General features: G+C 44.4%; 1 protein-coding gene across 2 annotated transcripts in view; it reads left to right on the top strand.

Annotated features, from left to right (window-relative positions):
• Nucleotides 1-25266, top strand: part of ACTL8 (actin like 8) — a 73833-nt gene extending 48567 nt beyond the window's left edge. For both annotated transcript variants that reach the window (XM_054494843.1, XM_054494848.1), the window contains exons 2-3: nucleotides 21186-21557; nucleotides 23970-25266. In XM_054494843.1, coding sequence (XP_054350818.1) covers nucleotides 21210-21557; nucleotides 23970-24722 — 1101 coding nt within the window. In that variant the 5' untranslated portion in view covers nucleotides 21186-21209 and the 3' untranslated portion in view covers nucleotides 24723-25266. The remainder of the gene's footprint in view (nucleotides 1-21185; nucleotides 21558-23969) is intronic.
• The last annotated feature ends 449 nt before the right edge of the window (nucleotides 25267-25715 follow it).

Raw genomic sequence — 25715 nt, 5'->3', positions numbered from 1 at the left:
AAGATTAAAAATAAAACATAATTATGCTCAAAGCATACAAAATTAAACTTTTGCCACCTAGAAGTGAAAGTAAATGTAAAAAAAAAAATTCCTGAAGCTTTCAAAAAGTTTTTCATCTAAAATTGAGAATTATCTGTAAACATTAAGAAGCAAAATACAAATCAGTATGAATTTTAAAATTAAATGTATTTAAAACAGAAATTTATTCATGCTTTGAAAATACAATGTTAGCATTCGGTGTCCATCTAGTTGCCAGCATAAATCATTGGTCTCATGCTTTTACCCTTATAATATCTACAGATGGGTATATGAAGGGTCATATGAATTGTTCAGGGTTTCGAAATGTTCCCAAGCTGCAGCGTAGAGCTGTTGCGAACGCTGTTCTAATTTAGCTAATTCGTATACCTCTACTACGCCAATGTGGAGCATGAAGAGAAACAAGAAAATGGATGCCCTGCGTTTCTAGGAAATGATTCTTTCATGGGAATCTATTGCAGGAGTGCTAACAGGAAGATTTGATAAGTTGGTTAATTTGTCTTTTCTCTTACTGAAGTGCTTTTGCAGCTCAAATCCTCCCTGCACCTCAGAGCTGTGCCCTCCTTCGTCGGCAGCACTACATACAACCAGCTTCCACGGTGTGTGGATTCAGGTTGCTATTTGTTTCTATGAAGTTGAGCCGGGGCTGCTGGGGAGTGTTTCTCTGGACCCTGAATGGTATTAGTCATGAGGGTGGATGTGGAGTCAGGAGTTGCATTTTGCCAGCGCGGAACAGCAGACCCCAGATGACTGTGCGTGCTTGCGTGTGTGTGTGTGTGTGTGTGTGTGTGTTGGAGGGCAGTGGTGCGCATATTTATCAGATGATGGGCTTAGGGCAGGATCCCCTCTTACCTGGGCTGAAAGGATTTACCTACTGCGGGTAAGGAATGGAGCTGAGGTGTGACCTCAGGCTGCCTGATTCGAGTCATATCTCCGATCATAACATCATGTAACTTTCTCTACCATATTGTCTTTAATTAGCTCTTAGACTTAGCTAGCTGATACTTTATTTTGCAGAAAAGGTATCTTCAAACAGTTAGTGATGGCTGGGCGTGGTGGCTCATACCTGTAATCCCAGCACTTTGGGAGGCCAAGGCAGGCAGATCACTTGAGGTCAGGAGTGTGAGACCAGCCTGGTCAACATGGCGAAACCCTATCTCTACTAAAAATACAGAAAAATTAGCAGGGTGTGATGGTGGGCACCTGTAATCCCAGCTACTCGGGAGGCTGAGGCAGGAGAATTGCTTGAATCCGGAAGGCAGAGGTTGCAGTGAGCCAAGATCGTGCCATTGCACTCCAGCCTGGGTGATAGAGTGAGATTGTTTCAAAAATAAAAATAAAAATAAAATAACAAACAGTGATATCCACTGCTATGGTTTGGCTGTGTGCCCATCCAAATCTCATCTTGAATTGTAGTTCCCATAATCCCCATATGTTGTAGGAGGGACTTGGTGGGAGGTAATTGAATCACGGTGGTGATTACCCCCATGCTATTCTCGTAATAGTGAGTGAGTTCTTACAAGATCTGATGGTTTTATAAGGGGCTTTCCCTGCTTTTGCTCGGCACTTCTCTTTGCTGCTGCCATGTGAAGAAGGAGGTGTTTGCTTCCCCTTCCACCATGATTGTAAGTTCCTGAGGCCTCCCCAGCCATACGGAAATGTGAGTCAATTAAACCTCTTTCCTTTATAAATTACCCAGTCTTGGGTATGTTGCCCAGGCTAGAGTACACTAGTGGTGCAGTCTCGGCTCACTGCAACCTCCACCTCCTGGGTTCAAGTGATTCTCCTGCCTGTTTCCCGAGTAGCTGAGATTACAGATGCCTGCCACCTTGCCTGGCTAATTTTTGTATTTTTAGTAGAGACGGGGTTTTGCCATGTTGGCCAGGCCTGTCTCGAACTCCTGACCTCAGGTGATCCATGTGCCTCGGCCTCTGAAAGTGCTAGGATTATAGGCATGAGCCGCCGTGCCTGGCCCTTGGGTATGTCCTTATTTAGCAGCATGAGAACGGACTAATACACCTGCCAAGGGTGTAAGTGGGGAGTGAGAGTGTGTGCTGCTTAGGTCATTCCTGACTTAAATCATCAAATTCAGCAGAAGGTCCCTATGACTGTAAAGGCAGACAGAGTGAGTGAGGGAGAGTGGTAGGGAGTCTAAGCACAGAGCAGGACTTTTGAGCCAGCAAGACTCAGTTCATATGTCACCTTTGCCAATTTCCATCACTATGCCTCCGGACAGTTTATTTTTCTAATTCTCAGTTTTTGTATCTGTAAGCTGGAAAACTGGATGTACACTTACTTCCTAGGGTCCTCATATGGCCTAAGTGACATCACATACAAACCCTAAGAATTCTGTCAGGAATCTAACCTACCCAAACTGGCTCAAAGAAAACAAGGAAATTGATTGATTCAATGAATTTAAAGCCCCAAAGGTAGTTCATGCTTCAGGAGCAGTTTGATCCAGAAGTTCATGGTGATGTGCCCTGGCCGTATTTCTCTGTGACATTCTTGGCCCTGTCCTTCTCCACAGGCCTGCCTCTTCCTCAGGCTGTAGTGGTCTCAGAGCTGACACCCACCAGCTGAACACGAGCAAATGGGTCTTCGGGGGCCTTGTGTGATGAGGAATGAGAAAGCCTCTTTCCCAGAAGCCCTTAGTTAGTGTCTCCTCCTTTGATTGGCTTGAGTTGGGTCACATGGTCCTCCCTGAACCTTCACTTTGTCAAAAGGTTGGGCTGTACCCCTGAGCTGAGAGTGGGGTGAATACATCCCATCTAGGCCACAGGCTGACATGGAGAAAGGGCAGGTCCAAAGCAAGACCTGGGTGCTGTTGACTGGGGAGGCAACGAGGACACAGGGACCCAGCAAATGGCTGCCTCTGACCATTGCAGCCACCTCCCAGCTGGTCGTCCTCCTTCCATCTTTGTCCCCATCTTTTTTTTTTTTTTTTTTTCTTTTGAAATGAAGTTTTGCTTTTGTTGCCCAGGCTGGAGTGCAATGGTGCGATCTCGGCTCACTGCAACCTCTGCAACCTCTGCCTCCTGGGTTCAAGTAATTCTTCTGCCTCAGCCTCCTGAGTAGCTGGGGTATAGGTACACATCACCAAGCCCAGATAATTTTTGTATTTTTAGTAGAAACAGGGTTTCACCATGTTGGCCAGGCTGGTCTCAAACCCCTGACTTCAGATGATCACCCACCTTGGGCTCCCAAAGTGCTGGGATTACAGGTGTGAGCCACTGCGCTTAGCAGTCCCCATCTTCTTTCCTCAACCCAGCAGCCAGTGTCATTCTCCTAACACTTGGGACAGACGGGACCCACCTCCTCTCTGCTCAGAAACCTTCAGTGGCTCTTCATCTCCCTAGGGACCAAAGCCATATTCTTTACAATTTCCTAACAAGGCCTTAGATGCCCTGTGCACCTCATGCCTTCAGGACCTCACTTCCTCTCCCTCCAGCTCCTTCCAGCCACACGGGGATGCTCCCACTTCAGGGCTTTTGCATTTGCCCAGACCCCTGCCTGGAATTCTCTTCCCCAGATGTCTGTGTGCTTCCTGCCCTCACTACTTTGGGGTCTTGGCCAATTGGGACCTCCTCAGTTGAAAACAGGAACTCTTTCATCTTCTGTCATCTTCTACCCCTCACAAGTCTTGGCTTTATTTTTCTTTATAGCCAGTGCTTTATAAAGTAGATATATTTTCTTTTTTCTTTTCCTTTTTTCTTTTTCTTTTTCTTTTTCTTTTTTTTTTTTTGAGATTGAGTCTCCCTCTGTTGCCCAGGCTGGAGTGCAGTGGCGTGGTCTTGGGTCACTGCAACCTCTGCCGGGTTCAAGCAGTTCTTCTGCCTCAGCCTCCCAAGTAGCTGGACTACAGGTGCACGCCACCACGCCCAGCTAATTTTTGTATTTTTAGTAGAGACAGGGTTTCACCATATTGGCCAGGCTGGTCTCGAACTCCTGACCTTGTGATCCACTGCCTCAGCCTCCCAAAGTGCTGGGATTACAGGCGTGAGCCACTGCGCCCGGCCAAAATAGATGTATTTTCTAACAGACATACAGACATGCATACACACCCTCCACTCCAATGTCAGCTTCTTTAGGGCAGCCACTGTTGTCTTGTTCATGGGTGTATCTGCAGAGCCCTGTGCAGTGTCTGGTACATAGAAGGTGCTCAGTAAGTATTTGTTGAGAGCTGTAACTCTAACCCCACTGCCTCTTCCTAACAGCCCACTGAGGGTTTCCTCTCTATCACCTACCTGTCCACTCTTGTCCTAGGGACAGGCTGGGAGGCCGTAGGGACAAGATGTCACCTACCCTGATGATTTGTGATATGTGTCCTGGACATTGGTGTATCTACTCCGGTCCTTGGGAGTGGCTGATCAAAGGCATCATCTTCCTGCTTCCTCCTTTTCCTCCTCTTTCTAGGCTGCCAGGATCTTATTAGCCCTGTTTACACGGCCGGGATGTCGAGCGATTAATTTTTAATGGCTTGGTTTATTGCATGTTTGAATGGTTTATTGAGTAATTCTCACATTTAAGTGATTAATTTTCCAGAGTTCAGAACAACTGGTTAGTTTTACATTAATGGGGGTTTCTGAATGCCAAGAGACAATCAATCAATCCTTCCTGCCAGAGAGAGTAATGTTAAGATACCTCAAGGTACAATGAGGTTAAGAAAAGGCATAATTAAAACCCTGTCCTCCCCTCATACAAATTTGATGTCTTTCTCTGTTTCTCCTTCTCTTTCTTCTGGTACTCTCCCCTGTTTCTCAGTATAGCCCTCCCTGAACCCGGTTGCTCTTTAAGAGGCGCAAATCTCCCTCTGTCCCTGGAGGCTCTAACTTCCCTGGTAATGAGGCCCAGTCCAGTTGCTGCTGGGAGTGGGACTTGCTTAGCGCTTGGTTCCCAGGGAGGGCACTTTGGAGAAGAGGAGGCCTGTAGCAGATGTTCCTGATTTGCAGGGAAGCTGGGCCACATCCTCAGGATGCAATGTCCAGTCACACCTTATAGCCAGACAAAGCCCAGGTGGGCCTCAGGAGGATGTCCGCACAGGGAGCAACGGAGGGATTTGGGATGGGGTTTTGCCTTTGGATTCTTCCGCAGAGCCCTGCGGCCTGCTGCGCTTTGGGCAGGAGAGAAGTGGGAGCTGCTTTTGCATCTGCATGAATCTCCTGTTATTACTGTAGCAAATTACAAAATGCAGTGGCCCAACACAGCACAGATTGATTATCCTACAGTTCTGGAGGTCAGAAGCACGGGATGCATCCCACTGGGCTACAGTCAAGGTGTTGTCAGGGCTGCCTCCTTTTGGGGGTTCTAGGGAAATACCCATGTCTTTGCCGTTTCCAGCTTGTGGAGGCCACCTGCATTGCTTGGCTCATGGCCCCTCCTTCCATCTTCAGAGCTGGCAGCGTTGCTGCATCTGCACATCTTTCTCTGACTCTGGCCATACTCTTCCACATTTAAAGGACCTTTGTGATTACTGTGGGCTCACGTGGATAATCCAGGATAATCTTTGCCTTCTCAAAGTCAGATGACCAGTAATCTTAATTCCATCTGCAGCTTTCATTCCCCTTGGTCTTGTAATCTGACATAGTCATAGTTTCCATGGATTAGGGCATCAGGATCTTTGTGCTTTGGAGACCGCAGCATCGACAGGATGAGAAACAGGATGGCTGACAGGTTGGAGGCACAGACCCTGGAGCCTGATACCCTGGGTTCAGTCCTTGCTCAGCTCCTCAATAGCTGTGGGGACATGGGTAAGTTTCCCAACTGTGCCTCAGTTTCCTTATGTATGAAACTGAGGCAGATGATAGTACTGATCTCCTAGAGTTGTGCTGGGGAAACAAGGAGTGAAGTAGCTGGCCTGGTGTTTGGATCATAGCAAGTATGCCGTGTTACGTATGTTTATTGTGGCACTATTCACAATAGCAAAGACTTGGAAGCAACCCAAATGGTCATCACTGATAGACTGGATTAAGAAAATGTGGCACATATACACCATGGAATACTGTGCAGCCATAAAAAAGAATGAGTTCATGTCCTTTGCAGGGACATGGATGAAGCTGGAAACCGTCATTCTCAGCAAACTGTCACAAGATCAGAAAACCAAACACTGCATGTTCTCACTCATAAGTGGGAGTTGAAGAATGAGAACACATGGACACAGGGAGGAGAACATCACACACCGGGGCCTGTCAGGGGTGGAGAGCTAGGGGAGGGATAACATTAGGAGAATTACCTAATGTAGGTGATGGGTTGATGGGTGCAGCAAACCACCATGGCACGTGTATACCTGTGTAACAAAATTGCACGTTCTGCACATGTACCCCAGAATCTAAAGTATAATAATAAAAGTATGCTGTGTTAGCAGCAGTAGCAGTGCTGATACCCATAAAATGAGATGGAAACTGGAATGATGTTGCCTACTTCAAGAGGTTGTCTAGGATTCACTGAGAATGTGGATAAAAGTGCTAAGTGGAAAGTTCCTTGCAAGATGTTTACAATCACAAAGCAATTCATAAGGGTCCCCGGTGGAGTCTTGATGAACAAACTCTGGAGAGCTTGTGTGTGCAAACATTGCACAGACTTGAGGGACACAAGACCCCAGGTACACATTAACAGGAGGCAGATGGCAATAAGAGCTCAACAGACCAATGTGAGTGAACACACTAAGGCCTGTACCCTTTTTCCTTCAAATGTTATTGTTAGTCCTTTCATCTGCGAAAGATAGTTACTGTCATCTGAAGACTACGGTTTAGAGAGTTGCTTAACCTCAGGCCACATAATCAATCATGGCAGTGGTTAAGAGCTTGGGCTGTGAACCCACAGGTACGGATTTGAATCTTGACTACAGTCAAAGGTGGGTGGCGTGGGGACAACTCTGTCACTTCTCTAGTCCTCATTTCTTCATCTATAAACTGGCAATGATACTATGCCCTCATTGTTGGGTTTTTGTGCAGAGTAAATAAGAGAGATACTGTGTGAGAAGTACCATACCCAGTGTCTGGTTCTTAGTAAGCGTGCTCAGCAAGGGTTCTGCATTCGTGGTGGTCCGTGGAGGAATGAATTCCTGTTTGCAGGTTGTCTGGTGTTAGAAGCTTTATGGAGTGAAGGTTTGGTGTGGATCTTGAAGGACTGAGAGGCGTGATGGAAGTGAATTTTAGGCAGAGAAGAGATGTAGAAAGGACAGAATTCTCCAGCAGCAAACATTCCAGCTTGGCTTTAGCTTCAGGTACATGGAGAAGATGGGGAAAGTTGGCCAGAGCCTGGTGGGCTTTGTGTGTCAAGCTAAGTTTAGGCTTCATTTTGTTGGCAGTGGGAGCTGTTGAAGAGTTTGGAGTAGGAAAGTAACCAGAAGCCTATAGAAGAAACCCATGTTTTAGGGACACGGGAGTGCAGCCCATATGGAGCTATCATGCCGCCAGCAAACCAATGTATTTTTAAAAATTTATTCATTCAACACAAACCGATTTAACAAAAATATGCCAGTTACGTGGTAGAGATGGGGAAGTAAAATACAAATATGAACTTGTCTTCCTGGAGCCTACGTTCTGGTGGTGCTTGGGAGAGGTAGACAACAGCCAGAAAACACACAGCATAATTATGTATGGTAATAAGTGCTATGACAATAATAAAACTAGTCAATGCAATATTGACTTGGAGTTGAGTGGTCAGGCAAGGCTCCAGATCTCACTCAAGCTAAACAAGAGTGATGAGAGCTGGTTTCTGGAAGGGCTAGCCAGGGGTTCCAGACAGAGGGTAAGGCAAACATAGGGGCTGAGGAAGGAAGAAGCAGGCTGTGGTCCAGGGACAGAGAGAAAGGAAAGGCCGTGGCCTGTTAGGAACTAGGCAACAGGAGGTAAGCAGCAGGCAGGTGAGCCAGTGAAGCTTCATCTGTATTTATAGCCGCTCCCCATTGCTCACATTACTGCCTGAGCTCCACCTCCTGTCAGATCAATGTTGGCATTAGATTCTCATAGGAACGTGAACCCTATTGTGAACTGAGCATGTGAGGGATCTAGGTTGCGCGCTCCTTATGAGAATCTAATACCTGATGATCTGTCGCTGTCTCCCATCACTCCCAGATGGGACCATCTAGTTGCAGGAAAACAAGCTCAGGGCTCCCACTGATTTTACCTGATGGTGATTTGTATAATTATTTCATTATATATTGCAATATAGTAATAGAAATAAAGTGCACAAGAAATGTAATGTGCTTGAATCATCCCGTAAACCAACCCCTACTCCAGGTCTGTGGAAAAATTATCTTCCACAAAACCAGTCCCTGGTGCCAAAAAGGTTGGGGACTGCTGATACAGTGTCTAGATTTAACTGTAGTTTGTTCTGATTTTATTCAACTTTTTCTTCCACCGGATTATTCCCATCAGCATAAAACCTTAATACATTATTTCTTCTCTTGAACAAAACAACCAAAACCTCCTGGGGCCCTAATTCTCTGCACAATCTACTGTTGTCTTTCTTTGCTTCCTTTCAGAGCAGAGCTCTTCAAAGTTGTCTCGCTGTCTCCCATATCTCTCCCCACATCCTTTCTTTTCCTAAAAGCTTTTCATTTAGAGAAGGTCCAAGAATAGTTCAATACGCTCTCCAATATCCATCGTATATATTCACTAGTTACTATCTTTTGACCCCATTTGCTTTGACACCTTTTCTATCGACACATGCTGGGTTTTTCTTGATCTATTTGAAAGTAAATCTCATGATATTTTACCTGTAAATACTTTTTCATAGATCTGCTTAAAAATAAGAATATTCTCTTTGAAAACCACAACATAGTGATCAAACACAGGAAATTTAACATTGAAAATATAACCCATATTCAAATTTTACCATCTGTCCCCAAAATGTTCTTTCGAAAATTTCACCTTAAAATTTCATGCGGCGAGACTCGCTTTTTTTGATGTATAGTTCTCAGTTCTGATAAATGCATGCAGGCACGTAACCACTCTGGCAATCAAGATATGAGATAGTTCTACCACCTCCAAAAATTCCTCCGGGCCTGTGTAGTTAACTCTTCTCACCGCCCCAGAAACGACTGATCTGTTTTGTTACTATAGTTTTGCCTTTTCCAGAATATCATATAATTGGGAATATACAGTATGTAAGTCGGTTTTCTTACATGTAGCATAATGATTTTGACAATCATGGATGTTGTCGTGTGTATCAATAGTTTGTTCCTTTTTATTGCTAAGTAGTATTCCATTGTATGGATGTACCACAGTTTGTTCATTTACCAGCTGAAGAACATTTGGGTTGTTTCTAGTTTTTAGTGATTATGAATTAAGCCTCTGTAAACATTGGTGTAAGGGTTTTTGTGTGAACGTAAGTTCTTATTTCTCTGGAGTACATAGGAATAGGATTACTGGTTTGTTTGGTAAGTATATGTTTAACTTTAAAAGAAACTCCTAAACTGTTTTCCAGAGTGTACACTTTTATATTCCCACTAGCAGTGTATGAGAGTTCCAATTTCTCCACATCCTTGTTAGTTCTTGGTATTGTCCTTAAAATTTTATGGTTTTAATTTGTTATTCTCTAGTGACTAATGACATTTAGCATCTTTCAGTGTGCTTATTTACCATCTGTGTAGCTTATTTGACGAAGTGTGAAAATCTTTGGCCCATCTTTGGAAGTGAGTTGTTTGCTTTCTTATTATTGATTATTAGCAGGTCTTTATATATTCTGGATACAAGTCCTTTAGCAGATGTGTGATGTGTGACTTGCAAATAGTTTCTCCCAGTCTTTGGCTTTTCATTTTCATTCTCTTGATAATAGTGTCTTTCAAAGAGCAGAATTTTAAAATTTTGGTGAAGTCCAGGATATTAACTTTTTCTTTTATGAGTGGTACTTTTGATGTTGTACCTAAGAAACTTAGATGTTCTTAGATCTAAGGTCACAAAGATGTTCTCATGTTTTTTGCAGAAGTTTTATAATTTTCTATCTGTATTTTACATGATCCATTTTGAGTTAATTATGTTTTTTGTAAACAAGTGAGGAATGAGTTGAGGTTATTATTTTTACACGGAGAGGTCCAGTTTTTCCAGCACCATTTGTTGAAAAGACTATCTTTTCATCACTGAATTGTCCTTGTACCTTTGTCAAAATCAATTGATTAGATTTGTATGAGTCTATTCTTGGACACTCTGTTCTTTTCTACTGATCCATGTGACTGTGCTTTTACCAGTATCACATTGTCTTGATGACTGGGTTTTCTGTCTTTTTTTTTTTTTTTTTTTTTTTTTTTTTTTGAGACAGGGTCTGGCTGTGTGGCCCAGGTTGGAGTGCAGTGATCTGATCTCAGCTCACTGCAGCCTCTGCCTTCTGGCTTGGCCTCCCAAGTAGCTGGGACTACAGGCGCATGCCACTGAACCTGGCTAATTTTTTTCTTTTTTTTTGTATTTTTAGGAGAGATTGGGTTTCATCATGTTGCCCAGGCTGGTTTCGAACTCCTGAGCTCAAGTGATCTGCCTGCCTCGGCCTCCCAAAGTGCTGGAATTATAGGTGTGAGCTACTACACCCAGCTCTATCTTGATTATTATAAACTTATAGTGGGCCTTGAAATCAGATAGTGTGAGCCTTCCAACTTTGTTCTTTTAAAAATTGTTTTGGCTATTCTGATTCCTTTGCCTTACTATATACACTTTAGAATCAACTTGTTGAAGTCTAACAGTAATCCTGCTGGGATTCTGAGATTTTGATTAGGATTGAATCTATAAAGCAGCTTAGGTAGAAATGACATTTTAATGATATTGAATTGTCTAATCTGTGAACGTAGCATATCTATTTTTTTTCCTTTTTTTTTTTTTTTTTTGAGACGGAGTCTCACTCTGTCGCCTAGGGTGGAGTGCAATGGCGCAATCTCAGCTCACTGCAACCTCCGCCTCTGGGGCTCAAGCAATTCTCCTGCCTCAGCCTCCCAAGAAGCTGGGACTACAGGCGTACGCTGCCACGCCCTGTCAATTTTTTTTTTTTTTGTATTTGAGTAGAGGTGGGGTTTCACTGTGTTGCCTGGGCTGGTCATGAGCTCCTGAGCTCAGGCAACCCGCCCGCCTCAGCCTCCCAAATGGCTGGGATTACAGGCCTGAGCCACCACACCCGGCCATCTCTCTATTTAGGTTTTCTTTGATTTATTTCATCAGTATTTTGTAGTTTTAAGCATATTTACTGTTTTGTTACATTTATACCAAAGTATCTTTCTCATGATTTTTGATGCTATTGTAAACGATACTTTTTTAAAGAAACACTTTTCAGCTATTTATTGATAGTATATAAAATATAATTGGTTTTTAAAACATTTAACTTGTATCTTGTGACTTAGTCAAACTCACTTATTAGTTCTAGGATCTTTTTTGTAGATTCTTTGGCATTTTCTATTTAGGCAATTATGTCTTCTGCAAATAGGGATAGTTTCTTTCTTTCCAGTTCATGTGTCTTTTATTTCTTTAGTCTTGCCATATTGCACCGGTTTAGGACTTCCAGTTCAGTGTTGAATATGCGTGGTGAGAACTGACATCTTTACCTTGTTCCCAGTCTTAGGGAGAAAGCATCCCGTTTCTCACTATTACCTGTGTGAGTTGTAGGTGTTTGGATATTCTCTTTATCAGGATGAGGAAAGTCTTCTCTGTTGCTAGTTGTTAAAAATTTTTATGATAAATGCATGTTGAATTCTATCCATTGATTTTTTTTTTTTTTTTTTTTTTTTGCATCTGTTGAGATGGTCATGTGGTTTTTCTTTTTCAGTCTGTTACTCGTTTGAATCATACTGATTTAAAAATGTTGAACCAGCGTTGCATTCCTGGGAGAAGCCCCATTTAGTCATTGTGTGTTATTCTTTTTATATATTACTGGGCTTGCCGAAATCTTATTAAAGAATAATATATCTTCATGAAAGATTTTGGTTTGAGTTTTGTTTTATTTTGTAATATCTTTGCTTTTGGTTCAAGGTAATACTGGCCCCACAAACTGAGCTGGGGTGTGTTGCCTCCTCTTTTGCCTTCTGGGAGAGATTGTGTACCGTTAGTATTATTTCTTCCTTAAATATTGGGTAAATTCTCCAGTGAAACCATTTAGACCTAGAGTATTCTTTGTTGAAGGTTTATAACTAAAAAGTCTATTTCTAATAGTTATATGGCTATTTAAATATATATTTCTTCTTGATTGAGCTTTGGTACTTTGTCTTTAAAGGATTTATCTATTTTACCTAAACTGTCAAAGTGTCAGGTAGAAAGTTGTTCCTAATATTCTCTTGTTATCCTTTTCGTGTCTATAGAGTCTGAAGTGATGCCACCTCATTCCTGATCGCAGTCTTTTGTGTCTTTTCTCTTTTTTCTTAGTCTTTGATCTTTTCAAAGAACTAGCTTTTAGCTTTTGGCTTTATTGACTTTTCACTATTTGTTTTCCATTTTCAATTTCAATTACAGTCATTAACCACATGACATTTTGATCAACCACAGATGGCGTATATGATGGTGGTCCCATAAGATTATAATATTGTAGTTCTACTCTACCTTTTCTATGTTAAGATACACCAGTACTTACTGGCTGGATATGTTGGCTCATGCCTGTATTCCTGGCCCTTTGAGAAGCCAAGGCAGGAAGAACCCTTGAGGACAGGCATTCAAAACCAGCCTGGACAACATAGCAAGACTCCATATCTACCAACAAAACGAAACAATACATACAATTGTGTTACAGTTGCCTACAGTATTCAGTACAATAACATACCATACCTGTTTGTAGCATAGCAAGACTCCATATCTTCCAACAAAACAAAACAATACATACCATTATGTTACAGTTGCCTACAGTATTTAGTACAATAACATGCAGTACCAGTTTGTAGCATAGCAAGACTCCATATATACCAACAAAACAAGACAATACATATCATTATGTTACAGTTGCCTACAGTATTCAGTACAATAACATGCCATACCCATTTGTAGCATAGCAAGACTCCATATCTTCCAACAAAACAAAACAATACATACCATTATGTTACAGTTGCCTACAGTATTTAGTACAATAACATGCAGTACCAGTTTGTACCATAGCAAGACTCCATATCTACCAACAATACCATACCATTATGTTACAATCACCTACAGTATTCAGTACAATAACATGCTATACCCGTTTGTAGCATAGCAAGACTCCATATCTACCAACAAAACAAGACAATACATACCATTATGTTACAATCACCTACAGTATTCAGTACAGTAACATGCCGTACCAGTTCATAGCTTAGGAGCAAATGGCTATATCATACAACCTAGGTAAGTAGTAGGCTATACCGTATCTTTACTTTCAATGGCCATACGTATTTTGAGAGGAGAAGAATAGACTTTATAATTTTTTAAGTATTTACTGTTTGTTTCTCTTTCTTCATTCCTGAGTGCTAGATTCAGCATTATTTTCCTTCAGCCTGAAGAGCTTTAATTAGCATTTCTTTTTAAGGCAGTTCTGCTAGTAATTTTCTTAGTTTTCCTTCGTCTAAGAATGTCTTATTTTCATTTCTGAAAGATTTTTTGCTGGGTATAGAAATCTGAATTGATATCTCTTTTTTTTCAGTCCTTTAAAGATGCCTGACTGTCTTCTGGACTTCATTTTTTTTTTCCCCTGGTGGGAGGTCTGTAGTCATTCAAAGTGATATTCACTTAATATTTAGTGTTTTATTTTTCTCTGGATTCTTTGAAGATTTAAAAAAATATTTGGTATTCAGCAGTTGGGTTATAATGTGGTTTTCTGGATGGTTTGCATGGTTTTCTTTGAATTTATTTTCTATGGGGTGTGCTGAGCTTCCTGGCTTTGTAGATTTGTCTTTGACCAAATTTGGGAAATTTTTAGCCATTATGTCTTCAAAACTTTTTCTGAGCCAATCTTTTTCCTCTCACTTTGAAACTTCAATGACATTGAATGTTAGATCTCTTTACATTGCCCCACAGGTCTCTGAAGCTTTGCTCAGTAAATTTTTTTCTCTCTGTTTTTTAGATTGAATAATTTCTATTGATATTTGAAAATCCCCTTACTCATTCCTCTGTCCTCTCCGTTCTGTGGAGCGAACTTTTCTTTGTTTTTATTTTATTTTTTATTGTAAATTGAGAATTTACAATTGTATAAATGTATGGGATGCAACACGTTATAATTTATGAATACAAGGTGGAATAAGTAAATCAAGCTGGTTAAGACATCCATTACCTCTAATCCTTAACATTATTTGTGATGAGAGCTTTCAAAATTTACTGTCAGTGAATTTGAAATGTACAATACTCTGTTATGAACTATATTCACCATGCTATGCAATAGAACTCAAAATATTAATAGCTTTTTTTTTTTTTTTTTTTTTTTTGAGACAAGGTTTCACTCCCATAGTCTCTAGGCTGAAGTGCAGTGGTGCAATCTCAGCTCTCTGCAAACTCTGCCTCCTGGGCTCAAGCAGTCTTCCCACCTCAGCCTCCTGAGTAGCTGGGACCACAGGCACACACCACCACGTCTGGCTAATTTTTTGTACTTTTGGGAGAGATGGGGTTTTACCATGTTGCCCAGGCTGGTCTCAAACTCCTGAGCTCAAGCAATCCACCTGCCTTGGCCTCCCAAAGTGCTAGTATTACAGGCATGAGCCTCTGTGCCCAGCCTGAAATATTAATAGCTTTTCAGGCTAAAAATATTTGAACATTATGCTGTGAGACTCTGTTCTTTTAACATCCTATGGAGAATGTTTATTTGGTTGTGTTTTAGCCTTCAGTCACCCTTGTTACACGCAGCCTGCAACTCCGTCTTGGCCTTTGTGGGTGGTGATTCTGCTGTGAGTTCAGTACAAAGGCCTGTGCTCTACTGCCATGGGTGTGTCCGAGCCATGCACAGGTGAGCTGGGACCTGTGCCCGTACATATGTAGAATCTGGGGAATCCTTTCTCTGACTGGCTCCCATTTCTTCAGTATTCTTCCCCAACTCTTTGAGTTGCATAGGTTCCTTTTCTTGGTCTTATGTCCAGAGAGACAGGATTTCGCTCAGCCTTGGCTGTGCTGGAAACTTGTCTCAGGTCAAAGTTTGAGAGAAAACAGGAAAATAAAACAAATAGGAACCTCACCCTCTGCACATTGCTTCTCCAAGTTTTCATTCTCTTCAATCTGCCTGTTATTTTTTTCACTCATTGTCCTCAGGTAGTTGGATTTTTTTGTTTTGTTTTGTTTTTTGTTTGTTTTTTCATTTTGTCCAGAATTTTTAGTCCTACTCAGTAGGAAAGAGGGCTGAAGGAGGCTTACTCCATCCTGGTGAGCATCAGAAGCCTGTGGTGGTAATGTACCTTAATGCTATTTTTTTTTTTTTTTTTTTCTGATCTGGGATCAGAAAATGTGCATGGTGTTGACTGCCATGTCCTTCAATTTTGAACACTTCTTTAATATTTCATTGTTGTGTATGCTGTGATATTTTTGCAGACCCTAGGCCAGTTTGGTGGAATTGCTCTCAATCTCTCACCCTTTCTTGAATCAACCTTTTCAAGCTTTTTCTCACCTCTTCAATGGATGTGCTTTAGCGAAGGCTGCTGGTAACTTCCACATTGCTAAATCCAATGGATAGTCCTTTGTTTTCCTCCTAATTTCTCACCCCATTTGATTCTTCCCTTCTTGAAATACTTTCTCTGCTTGGCCCCAGGACACTGTTCCCTCTGGGTTTCTCACCCTCCTCCCTGGCCATTCTCACTTAGTCCTCTTTATTGGTGCCTTCCCAAGGCCTGGCCACTAGACCTTAGCGGCCTTCAGGCACAAATCTATGTCTACACTACATCTTTTCTTGGTCACTTCCATCCCAACCACTTTTCTTTTTTCTTTTTTTTTTTTTTTTTGAGATGGAGTCTCACTCTGTCACCCAGGCTGGAGTGCAGTGGCATGATCTCGGCTCACTGCACCCTCCATCTCCTGAGTTCAAGCAATTCTCCTGCCTCAGCCTCCTAAGGAGCTGGGATTACAGGTGCGTGCCACCACTCCTAGCTAATTTTTGTATTTTTCAGTAGAAACGGGGTTTCGCCATGTTGGCCAGGCTGGTCTCAAACTCTGACCTCAGGTGATCCACCTGCCTTGGCCTTCCAAAGTGCTGGGTTTACAGGTGTGAGCCACCGTGCCTGACCCTCAACCATGTTCAATTCCATCCATTCAGGAACTCCCAGTTACACCGCTAACTCAGAGATCTTTACATGCATTTAATAGGCACCTCAAACTTAACATGTCCCAAATAAATTTCCTAATCTCCTCCCAAATGCCAAACTGTTCCCCCATGGTCTTTTCCATCATAGTAAATGGATACTTTATTCTTTTAGCTTTTCAGGCTAAAAATTGTGGTGTCTTCCTTCATTCTTCTCCTGGTCTAATATTTCAATCTATCAGCCTTACTTAGGTATATCCAGAATCTGATCCCCTTGCACCCTCTTCCTGGCCACCACTTGAGCGCAGGCTACCCACACCTTTCACCTCCTGTAATCTTTCTTCTGCTCTCTGCAGTCTGTCCTTTCTATTGGCCAAAATGATCCTTTCACAAGTGATGTCAGATCATGCCATTCCTCTGGCCAAGCCCCTAATGGCCTCCCACATCTGCAAGCATGATACAGAGGCCTGCAAGGCCCTTCTCAGATCTCCAGTATCCTCCCTCCACTCACCATGTCCCTGCTACACAGGCCTGCTGGCTGATCCTAGAACTCATCTGACCTTGTCTTCCTCAGGGCCTTTGCACTTGCTGTTCCTTTGGGGTGGAATGATTTTCCAGGTGTTCACGTGCCTTATTCCTTCACTTCATTCAGTTTTCTGCTCAGATGTCACCCTAGAAAGAGGCCTTTGATGACTGCTCTGCTTAAAATGACATTGTGCCTCTGTGCCTCTTGAGTTCCCTGTCCTTACCAGGTTTTCTTTTTCTCTGCTGTACTGATCTTCCCTGACATGCTGTGTTTGATTTGGTGCTTATGGACGTTCTTTCTTAGTAGAATGTAAACTCCAGAAGGGGAGAAATCATGCCAGCCTAGAACAGGTTTTATACCTTGGTAGATGCTTACGGGGATTTGCAGAATTGGTGGCTCAGTAAAAATGCTTCTGAATATACAGATTTTATCTCTGTCCTCAAAGCTGGCTCCTTGGAGCCATCCAAACTTTCTTTTACAGTCATGTGCCAGGGGAAGGATGGCCCCTGCCTCCCACCCTCCTCCTCCCAGGTCGGGTCACTTGGGCCACCAACTTGGAGTCCTCTCCCATCCCCTACCCTTGCCATGCGCACCTTGTTTCACAGCCACAGTGGAGATCAGTCTGCCGGTGTCTCCCATGACACCACATGCCAGGGCCGAGAAGCATTTATCAGTCACCTGCTCTCATGGTGCGGAGGGCGTTGTCGGCAGCAGAGCCTGCTTCCCGGAATGTCACGCAGGCGGCCAGTTCTCTGTCACTTTGGATGATTGAGTGTGAGGAATCTATCACTCAGCCTGCCAGGAGGCGAGGCAGGAGGCCCGGTCACCACAGCTCCATCTCCGCGCTCCTCGTTGGCTCTCCCCAGGTCTGTGTCAGAGCTGATTAAAGGCAGAGAAGCCTGTTCTCTGCCCCGCAGCCAGTGACAGCAGGGAGCTGCTGGCCAGGGCCAGGCCACGGCTGTCATGCTCAATAGTGATGGGTAGATGCAACTGCTGTCCAGAAACGGAAGCTGAGCAGATAGCTGGGGGAGCGACAGCCCCAGAATGCTGCCTTCGGGCTGAGCTGCCTTTCCGGAGGCCTCTCTTACAGGAAACACCCACATACAGTCTAGGCACCCAGTCTGCTGTCTGTCTGACAATTTGTATTCTGCAAGATGAGTTCATACACCTTTCATTGAATATTCCCACACCCGCTGGATTTTTCCCTTAAATTTTTTTTTTTACTAGGGCCAGGTGTGGTGGCTTACACCTGTAATCCCAGCACTTTGGGAGGCCTAGGTGGGCAGATTGCTTGAGCCTGGGAGTTTGAGACCAGCCTAGGCTATTGCCTAGGGAAATTAGCTGGGTGTGCATGGCTTGCACCTGTAGTCCCAGCTACCCAGAAGGCTGAGGTGGGAGGATTGCTTGAGCCCAGGAGATTGAGGCTGAAGTGAGACGCGATCATGCCACTGCCCTCCAGCCTGCGCAAGAGCGAGATCCTGTCTCAAAAAAAAACTTTGTTTTTACTAAAAGTTTACTCTAAAAATAATATAGTTGTGGGAATTTAACAAATGCATACAGAAGTGTGCCCAGCTCCACAAACAAGATACAGCATAGTTCCGTCATGGCCCCAAATTCTGCCATGTCCCCTCTGGTCATCCCCTCTCACCGCCTGGCTGCCAGCGGCCACTGATCTGATTTTGGTCCTTATAGTTTTACCTTTTCCAGAATGTCATGGGAATGGAGTCATACGGTTTGTTGTCTTTGGGGTCTGGCTTCTTTCGGCCTCAGGCATTTGAGATTTATGCACATATTCATGTTATGGGGCGTATCCATTGTTCATTCTGTTTTATTGCCAGGTAGTATTCCATTGAATGGGGAGATGTGTGTATTCATTCCCTAGCTGAAGGACTTTGGGTTGGTTTCTAGTTTTTGGCAGTTAGGAATAAGGCTATCCGGCTACTGTACATATGTGCATAAAGGTTTTTGTGTGAATGTACGTTTTCATTTCCCTTGAGTTAAATACCTAAGAGTGGAAATGCAGGTCATACGGTAGGTGTATGTTGAATTTTTTTTTTTTTTTTTTGAGATGGAGTTTTGCTCTTGTCACCCAGGCTGGAGTGCAATGGTATAATCTTGGGTCACCGCAACCTCCACCTCCTGGGTTCAAGCGAATCTCCTGCCTCAGCCTCCCCAGTAGCTGGGATTACAGGCATGCGTCACCACGCCCAGCTAATTTTTTTTGTTTGTTTTTGTATTTTTAGTAGAGACAGGGTTGTTCCATGTTGGTCAGGCTGGTCTTGAACTCCCGACCTCAGGTGATCTGCCCGTCTTGGCCTCCCAAAGTATGTTGAACTTTTTAAGAAACTGCCACACCATTTTCCAAAGTGCTGGTGTCATTTGCCATTCCCACCAGCTGTGCATGGGATTTCCAATTTCTCCACTTTCTTGTCAGCACTTGGTAAGGCTGGTCCTTAATTTCAGTCATTCTAATAGGTAGGTGTATAGAAATATCTTGTGATTTTAACTGGCATTTTCCTAATGAGTAATGATGCTGAATACCTTTTCATGTGTTTATTTGCCATCCATCTATCTTCTTTGGTGAAGTGATTCTTCAAAGCCTTTGCCCATTAAAAAAAAAAATTGGCTTGTTTCTCCTATTACTGGGTTTTGAGAGTTCTGTATTAAATATACGATTTGTAAGTATTTTCTCCCAGTCTATGGCTTGTCTTTCATTCTCTTTATAGTAAATAGCGTCTTTGGAAGGATAAAAGTTCCTAAATGTGATGAAGTCCAGTTTATCAATTTGTTCTTTTGTGGGTCAGGCTTCTAATGTTCTAAGGAAACTTTGCCTTCGTGGTTTCTCGTAGGTGTTCTTTTAGAAGTGTTAGTTTCAGGTTTTACGTTTATTTCTATGATCCATTTTAAGTTAATTTTTTGTAAGGTGTGAGGTATGGGCTAAGGTTCTTTTTTTGGTGTATGGACATCCAGTTGTTCTTTGCTATTTGTTGTAAAGACTATCCTTTCTCCATTTAATTATTTTTGGACCTTGTCAAAGAGCAAATGACACTTTTTTTGTGTGTGGGCCTATTTCTGGATTTTCTGTTCCATAGATCTATGTTTGTGACTATTCCTTTTTTTTTTTTTTTTTTTTGAGATGGAGTCTCACTCTGTCGCCTAGTCTGGAGTGCGGTGGCACAATCTTGGCTCACTGCAACATCCGCCTCCCAGTTTCAAGCGATTCTTGTGCCTCAGCCTCCCGAGTAGCTGGGATTACAGGCGCACCACCACGCTGGCTAATTTTTGTACTTTTAGTAGAGATAGGGTTTCATCATGTTGGCCAGGCTGGTCTTGAACTCCTGACCTCAGATGATCTGCCCGCCTCGGCCTTCCAAAGTGCTGAGATTACATGTGTGAACCACCGTGCCTGGCCTTGACTATTCTTTTACCAGTACCCCCAACATTGTCTTGGCTACTGTAGCTTTTTAGTAAGTCTGAACATCAGGTAGTGACCATACCTACCTTTTCAGCAGGGGGGCTGCTGTTCTCCCCACTTTACAGATGAAGAAACTAACCACAATCATGGAATCTTCCTGATAGTCTTCCTTATCATCAGGTGTTAGATGTTTAGCTCATGTTTAACACCTAATGCCTGATGCCTCGCGTGCTTGATGCTCAGGACATCGCCTTTGCAGTCTGGTTTGGGTTTGACTCTTAGCTCTGTTTTTGTTAGTTGTATACCCCTAGGAAAGTAATCTTACCCCTCTGTGCCTCAGTTTCTTCATCTGTAAAGTGGACGTCACCTGCCTTATACATCGTGGCAAATATTAAATGAGTCCATGTATCAGGTGAAACCATGTGAAATTGCTGATCTCTGACCATTTTCGCAGACACAAATGGCAGTTTTACCTAGTCCAGCCTAACATGCAAAGTGTTCCTTGTAGTACTGGAGAAAGGGTAGGTTCTCCAGAAATGGTCCCTGTAGCTGCTGCCATGCTCACTAATACAATGCCTGCTTCTGCTGCTCTTGCTATGACATTGTTATTACTGAAGGTGGTGGCTCTGAGGCTGATGTTTCATGTTCCTTGTGCCCTCTATAATCAGGCAGCCAGTGTCTACAAGGACTTCCCAAGTGGCAAGCTTCTTGCTGAGTCTGCAAAGAGTAATCCAACCCTTTGCAGAGTTGGATTGTGGGGCAGAAGTGCTCACCTAGCAGGATACAGATGTGTGCAAAGTGCAGTGGGAGAAGCTGAGTGGGCAGGAGGGGTGGGGGCCACTTCCTGGATGTGGCCCATTAAGGGAGCCTGGTAGGATGGTTGGGAATTTGGGATGGGGAGAGTGTTCCAGGCACAGGTAATGGATTGTGTAAAGGCTTGGAAGGGGGCAGTGGACAAGCTTCAGGGGGAGCCTGAGGTTTGACTGTTGGGTAGAGGGGGAAGCTGCTTATGGTGGCCTAGGCTGCCTGCACAACTAACCCCATCCTTTGCGTCCACAGGTCCCACCCACCTCTGCCTCCGCCATGGCTGCAAGAACCGTTATCATTGACCATGGGTCTGGCTTTTTGAAGGCTGGCACGGCCGGCTGGAATGAGCCTCAGATGGTCTTCCCAAACATTGTGAACTACCTACCGTGCAAGGAGAACCCTGGCCCCAGCTACGCCCGGAGGCGTGTGAGCCTGGGCATCGACATTTGCCATCCTGACACCTTTAGCTACCCCATCGAGCGGGGCCGCATCCTCAACTGGGAGGGTGTGCAGTACCTCTGGTCATTTGTGTTGGAGAACCACAGACGGGAGCACGAGGTCCCCCCTGTGATCATCACGGAGACGCCCTTGAGGGAGCCTGCGGACCGAAAGAAGATGCTGGAGGTGAGGCCTGCCGGGGTCTGCTCCCACTCGGGAGCGGGAAACAGACTGACACTATGTCTGGATTGATTGGGCACCAGGAATTCTGCTTTTTAAGATAAATTGCCAACTGGGTGTGGTGGCTTATGCCTGTAATCCCAACACTTTGGGAGTCCCAGGCAGGCAGATTGCTTGAGCCCAGGAGTTCAGGACCAGCCTGGGCAATATAGTGAGACCCCTGTCTCTACAAAAAATACAAAAATTAGCCAGGTGTGGTCCCAGCTACCTGGGAGGCTGAGGTGGGAGGATCAGTTGAGCCCAGGAGGTCAAGAATAGAGTGAGCTGAGATCATGCCACTGCACTCTAGCCTGGGCGACAGGGCAAGGCCCTGTCTCAAAAAAAAAAAAAAAAAAAAAAAACCAACAGAAACCAACAAATTGCCCCACAGACATTTCCCAAGAGCCTAGTGAGTGCCTGGTGTGCCACTAAGCAGGGGAGCTCATGGAGGCCCCACCTGCAGGTGGACATGCAGCAACCAACGTGCTTGGTGGAAAGGGGGTTACCAGGGAGACGTGGGATATTTGCTTATGGATTCCATAATTGCTGATATAGGCCATGTTCTGGCCCTCAGAGAGCTTCCATGAAGGGGTTAACAAATAATTCCAGATAGTGATGAGTTCTAGAACCATAATGAAATGGGATCATGGTGGACTGTTGGGGGTGGGGAACCTGTTTGAAGAGAGTGCTCAGGAAGGGCCTCTCTGACGGAGGTGATTTCAGCAGCAAGAGTGGCAAGAGGCAAGTAGGATGGTGAGGTTGGAGGAGGCTGGGCCTTGTAGGCCTGGTAGGCTGTGGGGAGTGCTTGGATTTAAATCAAGGATTGGCAACCCAGTGAGCCAAATCCGGCCCACCACCTATTTTGTAAATAAAGTTTTATTGGAACATAGCCACACACATTCATTTATATGTTATGTAAGACAGAAAGAGAGAGGAAAGAAAAAAGAAAATATGCTCATTGCCTGATAGGTAAAGCCCTATTATTATTTTTAAATAAAAACTTTCCAAACATGAAGACAAAACAGGAATTCTGACATTTAGGGTTTGGCAGAGTGTGCTTTCATATGACAGCATCTGAGTTAAGTTGTTGCAGCAGAGACTGTTTGAGACCATACATCAAGTTAAAGGCTAAAATATTTACTATCGTAGGTTTGCCAGATAAAATACGTGATGCCTAGTTAGTTAGACTTGAGTTTCAGATAAATTACAAATAATGTCTTAGTATTTAAGTATGTTTCATATTACATGGGGCATACTTACAGTACAACATTATTTATTATTGATCTGACATTCACATATAACTGGGCATCCTGTAGTTTTATTTGCTGAATTTGGCAACCCTTACTGTCTATCCCTTTACAGGGATTCCTATTCTAAGTGAATAGGAATCATTTCTAAGTGAATAGGAAGTTCCTGGGGAGTTTTAAATGGAGAGTTTTAAATGGGGGAGTTGTATCTGATTTTCTATTTGAAAAAGAGGACCTTGGCTGCTATTTTGAGAAATGGCTGGTGGGGGGACAATTTTCTGAGAGTAGTAATGGAGGGAGCCCCCTCCCACTGAGGGGAGACGATGGGCTTGTGGGGGCTTGACGAGGTGAATAAGTGGCTGGGGCCACAGAAGTGTTGACTGTTAGGATCTTTCTGCTTCTATGGGATTAGAACCTTGGGGAGGCTGCCAGAGCTGAGGAATGGGGGGCAGGGGGGCTTTGTAAAGATTCAGGGGGTGAGGGGCAGGGGGAGAAAACCAGCCCAGGGACTCTGGCAAATCCTAAATACCAGAATTCCAGGTTTGTCTTGACGTTTGTAAGGTTTTTATTTAAAAAAAAAAAGAAAAAATAAGGCTTTTCCTGCCAGGCAGTGAGCATCTTTTCCCTTTTTTTCTTTTTTCTTTTCTTCCTTCCTTTCCTTTTTCCTTCGTTCTGGCATCTTTTTTCTTGCCTGTCTTATCTTTCTTGTCTGTCTTTTCTAGTCTTTCTCCACTGTTTGGAGGCAGTGGTGAATATGCAACACTTGTTTCTTTTCTAATCTGTTCTTCCTTCTAAAGAGGTGGTTCAGGCTGCACATGTGACCCGTGGCCATGTTGCTCCTGCAGCCAGTGTCCCAGAACCATTTCTTGCAGACACAGAGCTCTTCTCACCTCTTCTCCGAAGTGGTCTTCTGAACGGCCACGACCAGACAAGCTCCTGAGGGCAAACCCAGCTCCCCTTCTAATCCTCTAGAGCTGCTGCATTATCCTCACTGCATGAGCTCCAGGGTCCCTGGGCGCAGCATCCTGGGGCAGCCTGAGAGTCCCCCGAGGACGTGGCTCTGTGCTGACTTTAGCTTTGACTGCTGAGCAGGCTGGGGGAAATGCACTGAGTGAATTCTCCCTCGTTGCAGATCCTGTTTGAGTTGCTGCATGTCCCATCGGTCCTCCTGGCCGACCAGCTGCAGATGTCCCTGTATGCCTCTGGCCTCCTGACCGGAGTGGTGGTTGATTCTGGCTATGGCCTGACCCGCGTGCAGCCTTTCCACCAGGGCCGCCCCTTGCCCGCCAGCGGCAAGACGCTGGAGTTCGCCGGCCAGGATCTCTCCGCCTATCTCCTCAAGAGTCTCTTTAAGGAAGATTGCGATAGACGCTGCCTGTTTCAGCTGGAGACAGTCGCCGTGACTCAGATGAACAAGTGCTACGTGCCGCAGAATCTGGGGGAGGCCCTGGACTTTCGTGAGAGGCAGCAGAGTGGCTTGGATGAGAGCAACACCTATCAGCTCCCAGACGGCTCCCGCGTGGAGCTGACCCCCATGCAGCGGGTGGCTCCTGAGATGTTCTTTAGCCCGCAGGTGTTCGAGCAGCCAGGGCCCAGCATCCCACGGGCCATCGTGGAATCCGTGGAGTCCTGCGAGATCTCCCTGCGCCCCCTGCTGGTCTCCCACGTGATGGCCTGCGGGGGCAACACCCTCTATCCCGGGTTCACAAAGCGCCTGTTCAGGGAGCTGATGGGGGATCATGTCTCCTCCACCAAAGCCACGGTCTGGGCGGGTTCCAATAGAAACTTTAGTGTCTGGCTAGGAGCGTCCGTGGTGGCTCACCTTTCAACCTACCAGTCTGAGTGGATGTCCCGAGAGGAGTATGGTGAGCATATGAGGATGTGACCCTACTGGCTAACTCCTGAGAATGGGCTCCTGTTAGATGGGCACGGGTGGATTAATTTTAGCAAAATGTTCTGGGTGGGGGTACAATGAGGTGGGGTGGGGTGAGCTGGCTTTGGAATTCTGGGGGCATGAGGGTATTTTTTAGGTTCTAAGGTTTTATCTTGTTGCAAGAGTGGGACCTACCCAAGGGGGAAGACAAGATGTCATCCTTGGAAACCCTGCAGGGGACAGTTTTTCCAGGGTGGCCCATCATTGGGGTATGAGTGGCTGACTGCCATCTCCATGCCTGAGAGCCACTGGTTTTTCATTGGCATTTCCCCTGGTTTGTCTCATTCTTCTTGGTTGAGTAGGTTTTAACTGGGGTAACACTCCTGCTAGGAGTCCCAATTATTTTTGACTAGGGGATGGGGGACAGTTGACATTTCTGGTCCTACAGACCCTTTCTGGCCAGGGAGGCATTGTTGCAGGTGAGCCTGGGCTGCCCTTGCCACCTGTGGTTGGATCTTGTTTTATATCTGCAAATAAATAGCTTGTTTGGAAGCAATGCTGGCTCCTGTGATGGATGGGGGTAGGGTGCGCAGCCCCTTGGGGAGACTTAGGGAGTGTAAGTGTGAGAGAGCCAGGTGGGGGCCAGGGTGGGCTCTGAGGTGTCTGGGGCCTGTGAACAGTGGCTGCCACTGAGCAGAATAGGCAAGGGTCTGGACCCCGTGTTCTTTCACTGCCACATTCTATCCATCCATCCCAGGTGTCCCAATATTCTGTTTAAAGTTTTCCCTTCTTATTCGTATTTGTTTGGTATATATCTGATGAATATTCAAGTACCTAGCATGTTTTAGGAGCTGTACTGGACCCTGGAGACTTGAGAAAGATGTACAAGGTTTCTGGTTTCAACCTTACAGCCTCCTGTGGGATCTACTGTAGACAGTATATAAGTAAACGTATTTCTGATGATGAAGAATGAAATGAATCAAATGTGACACGGTCATGTGATCT

This window comes from Pongo pygmaeus, chromosome 1 (assembly GCF_028885625.2).
Source record: "Pongo pygmaeus isolate AG05252 chromosome 1, NHGRI_mPonPyg2-v2.0_pri, whole genome shotgun sequence".
NCBI lineage: Eukaryota > Metazoa > Chordata > Mammalia > Primates > Hominidae > Pongo > Pongo pygmaeus.
Note: the sequence above shows the minus strand (reverse complement) of the source record. Positions and strands in the feature narration are given on the sequence as shown.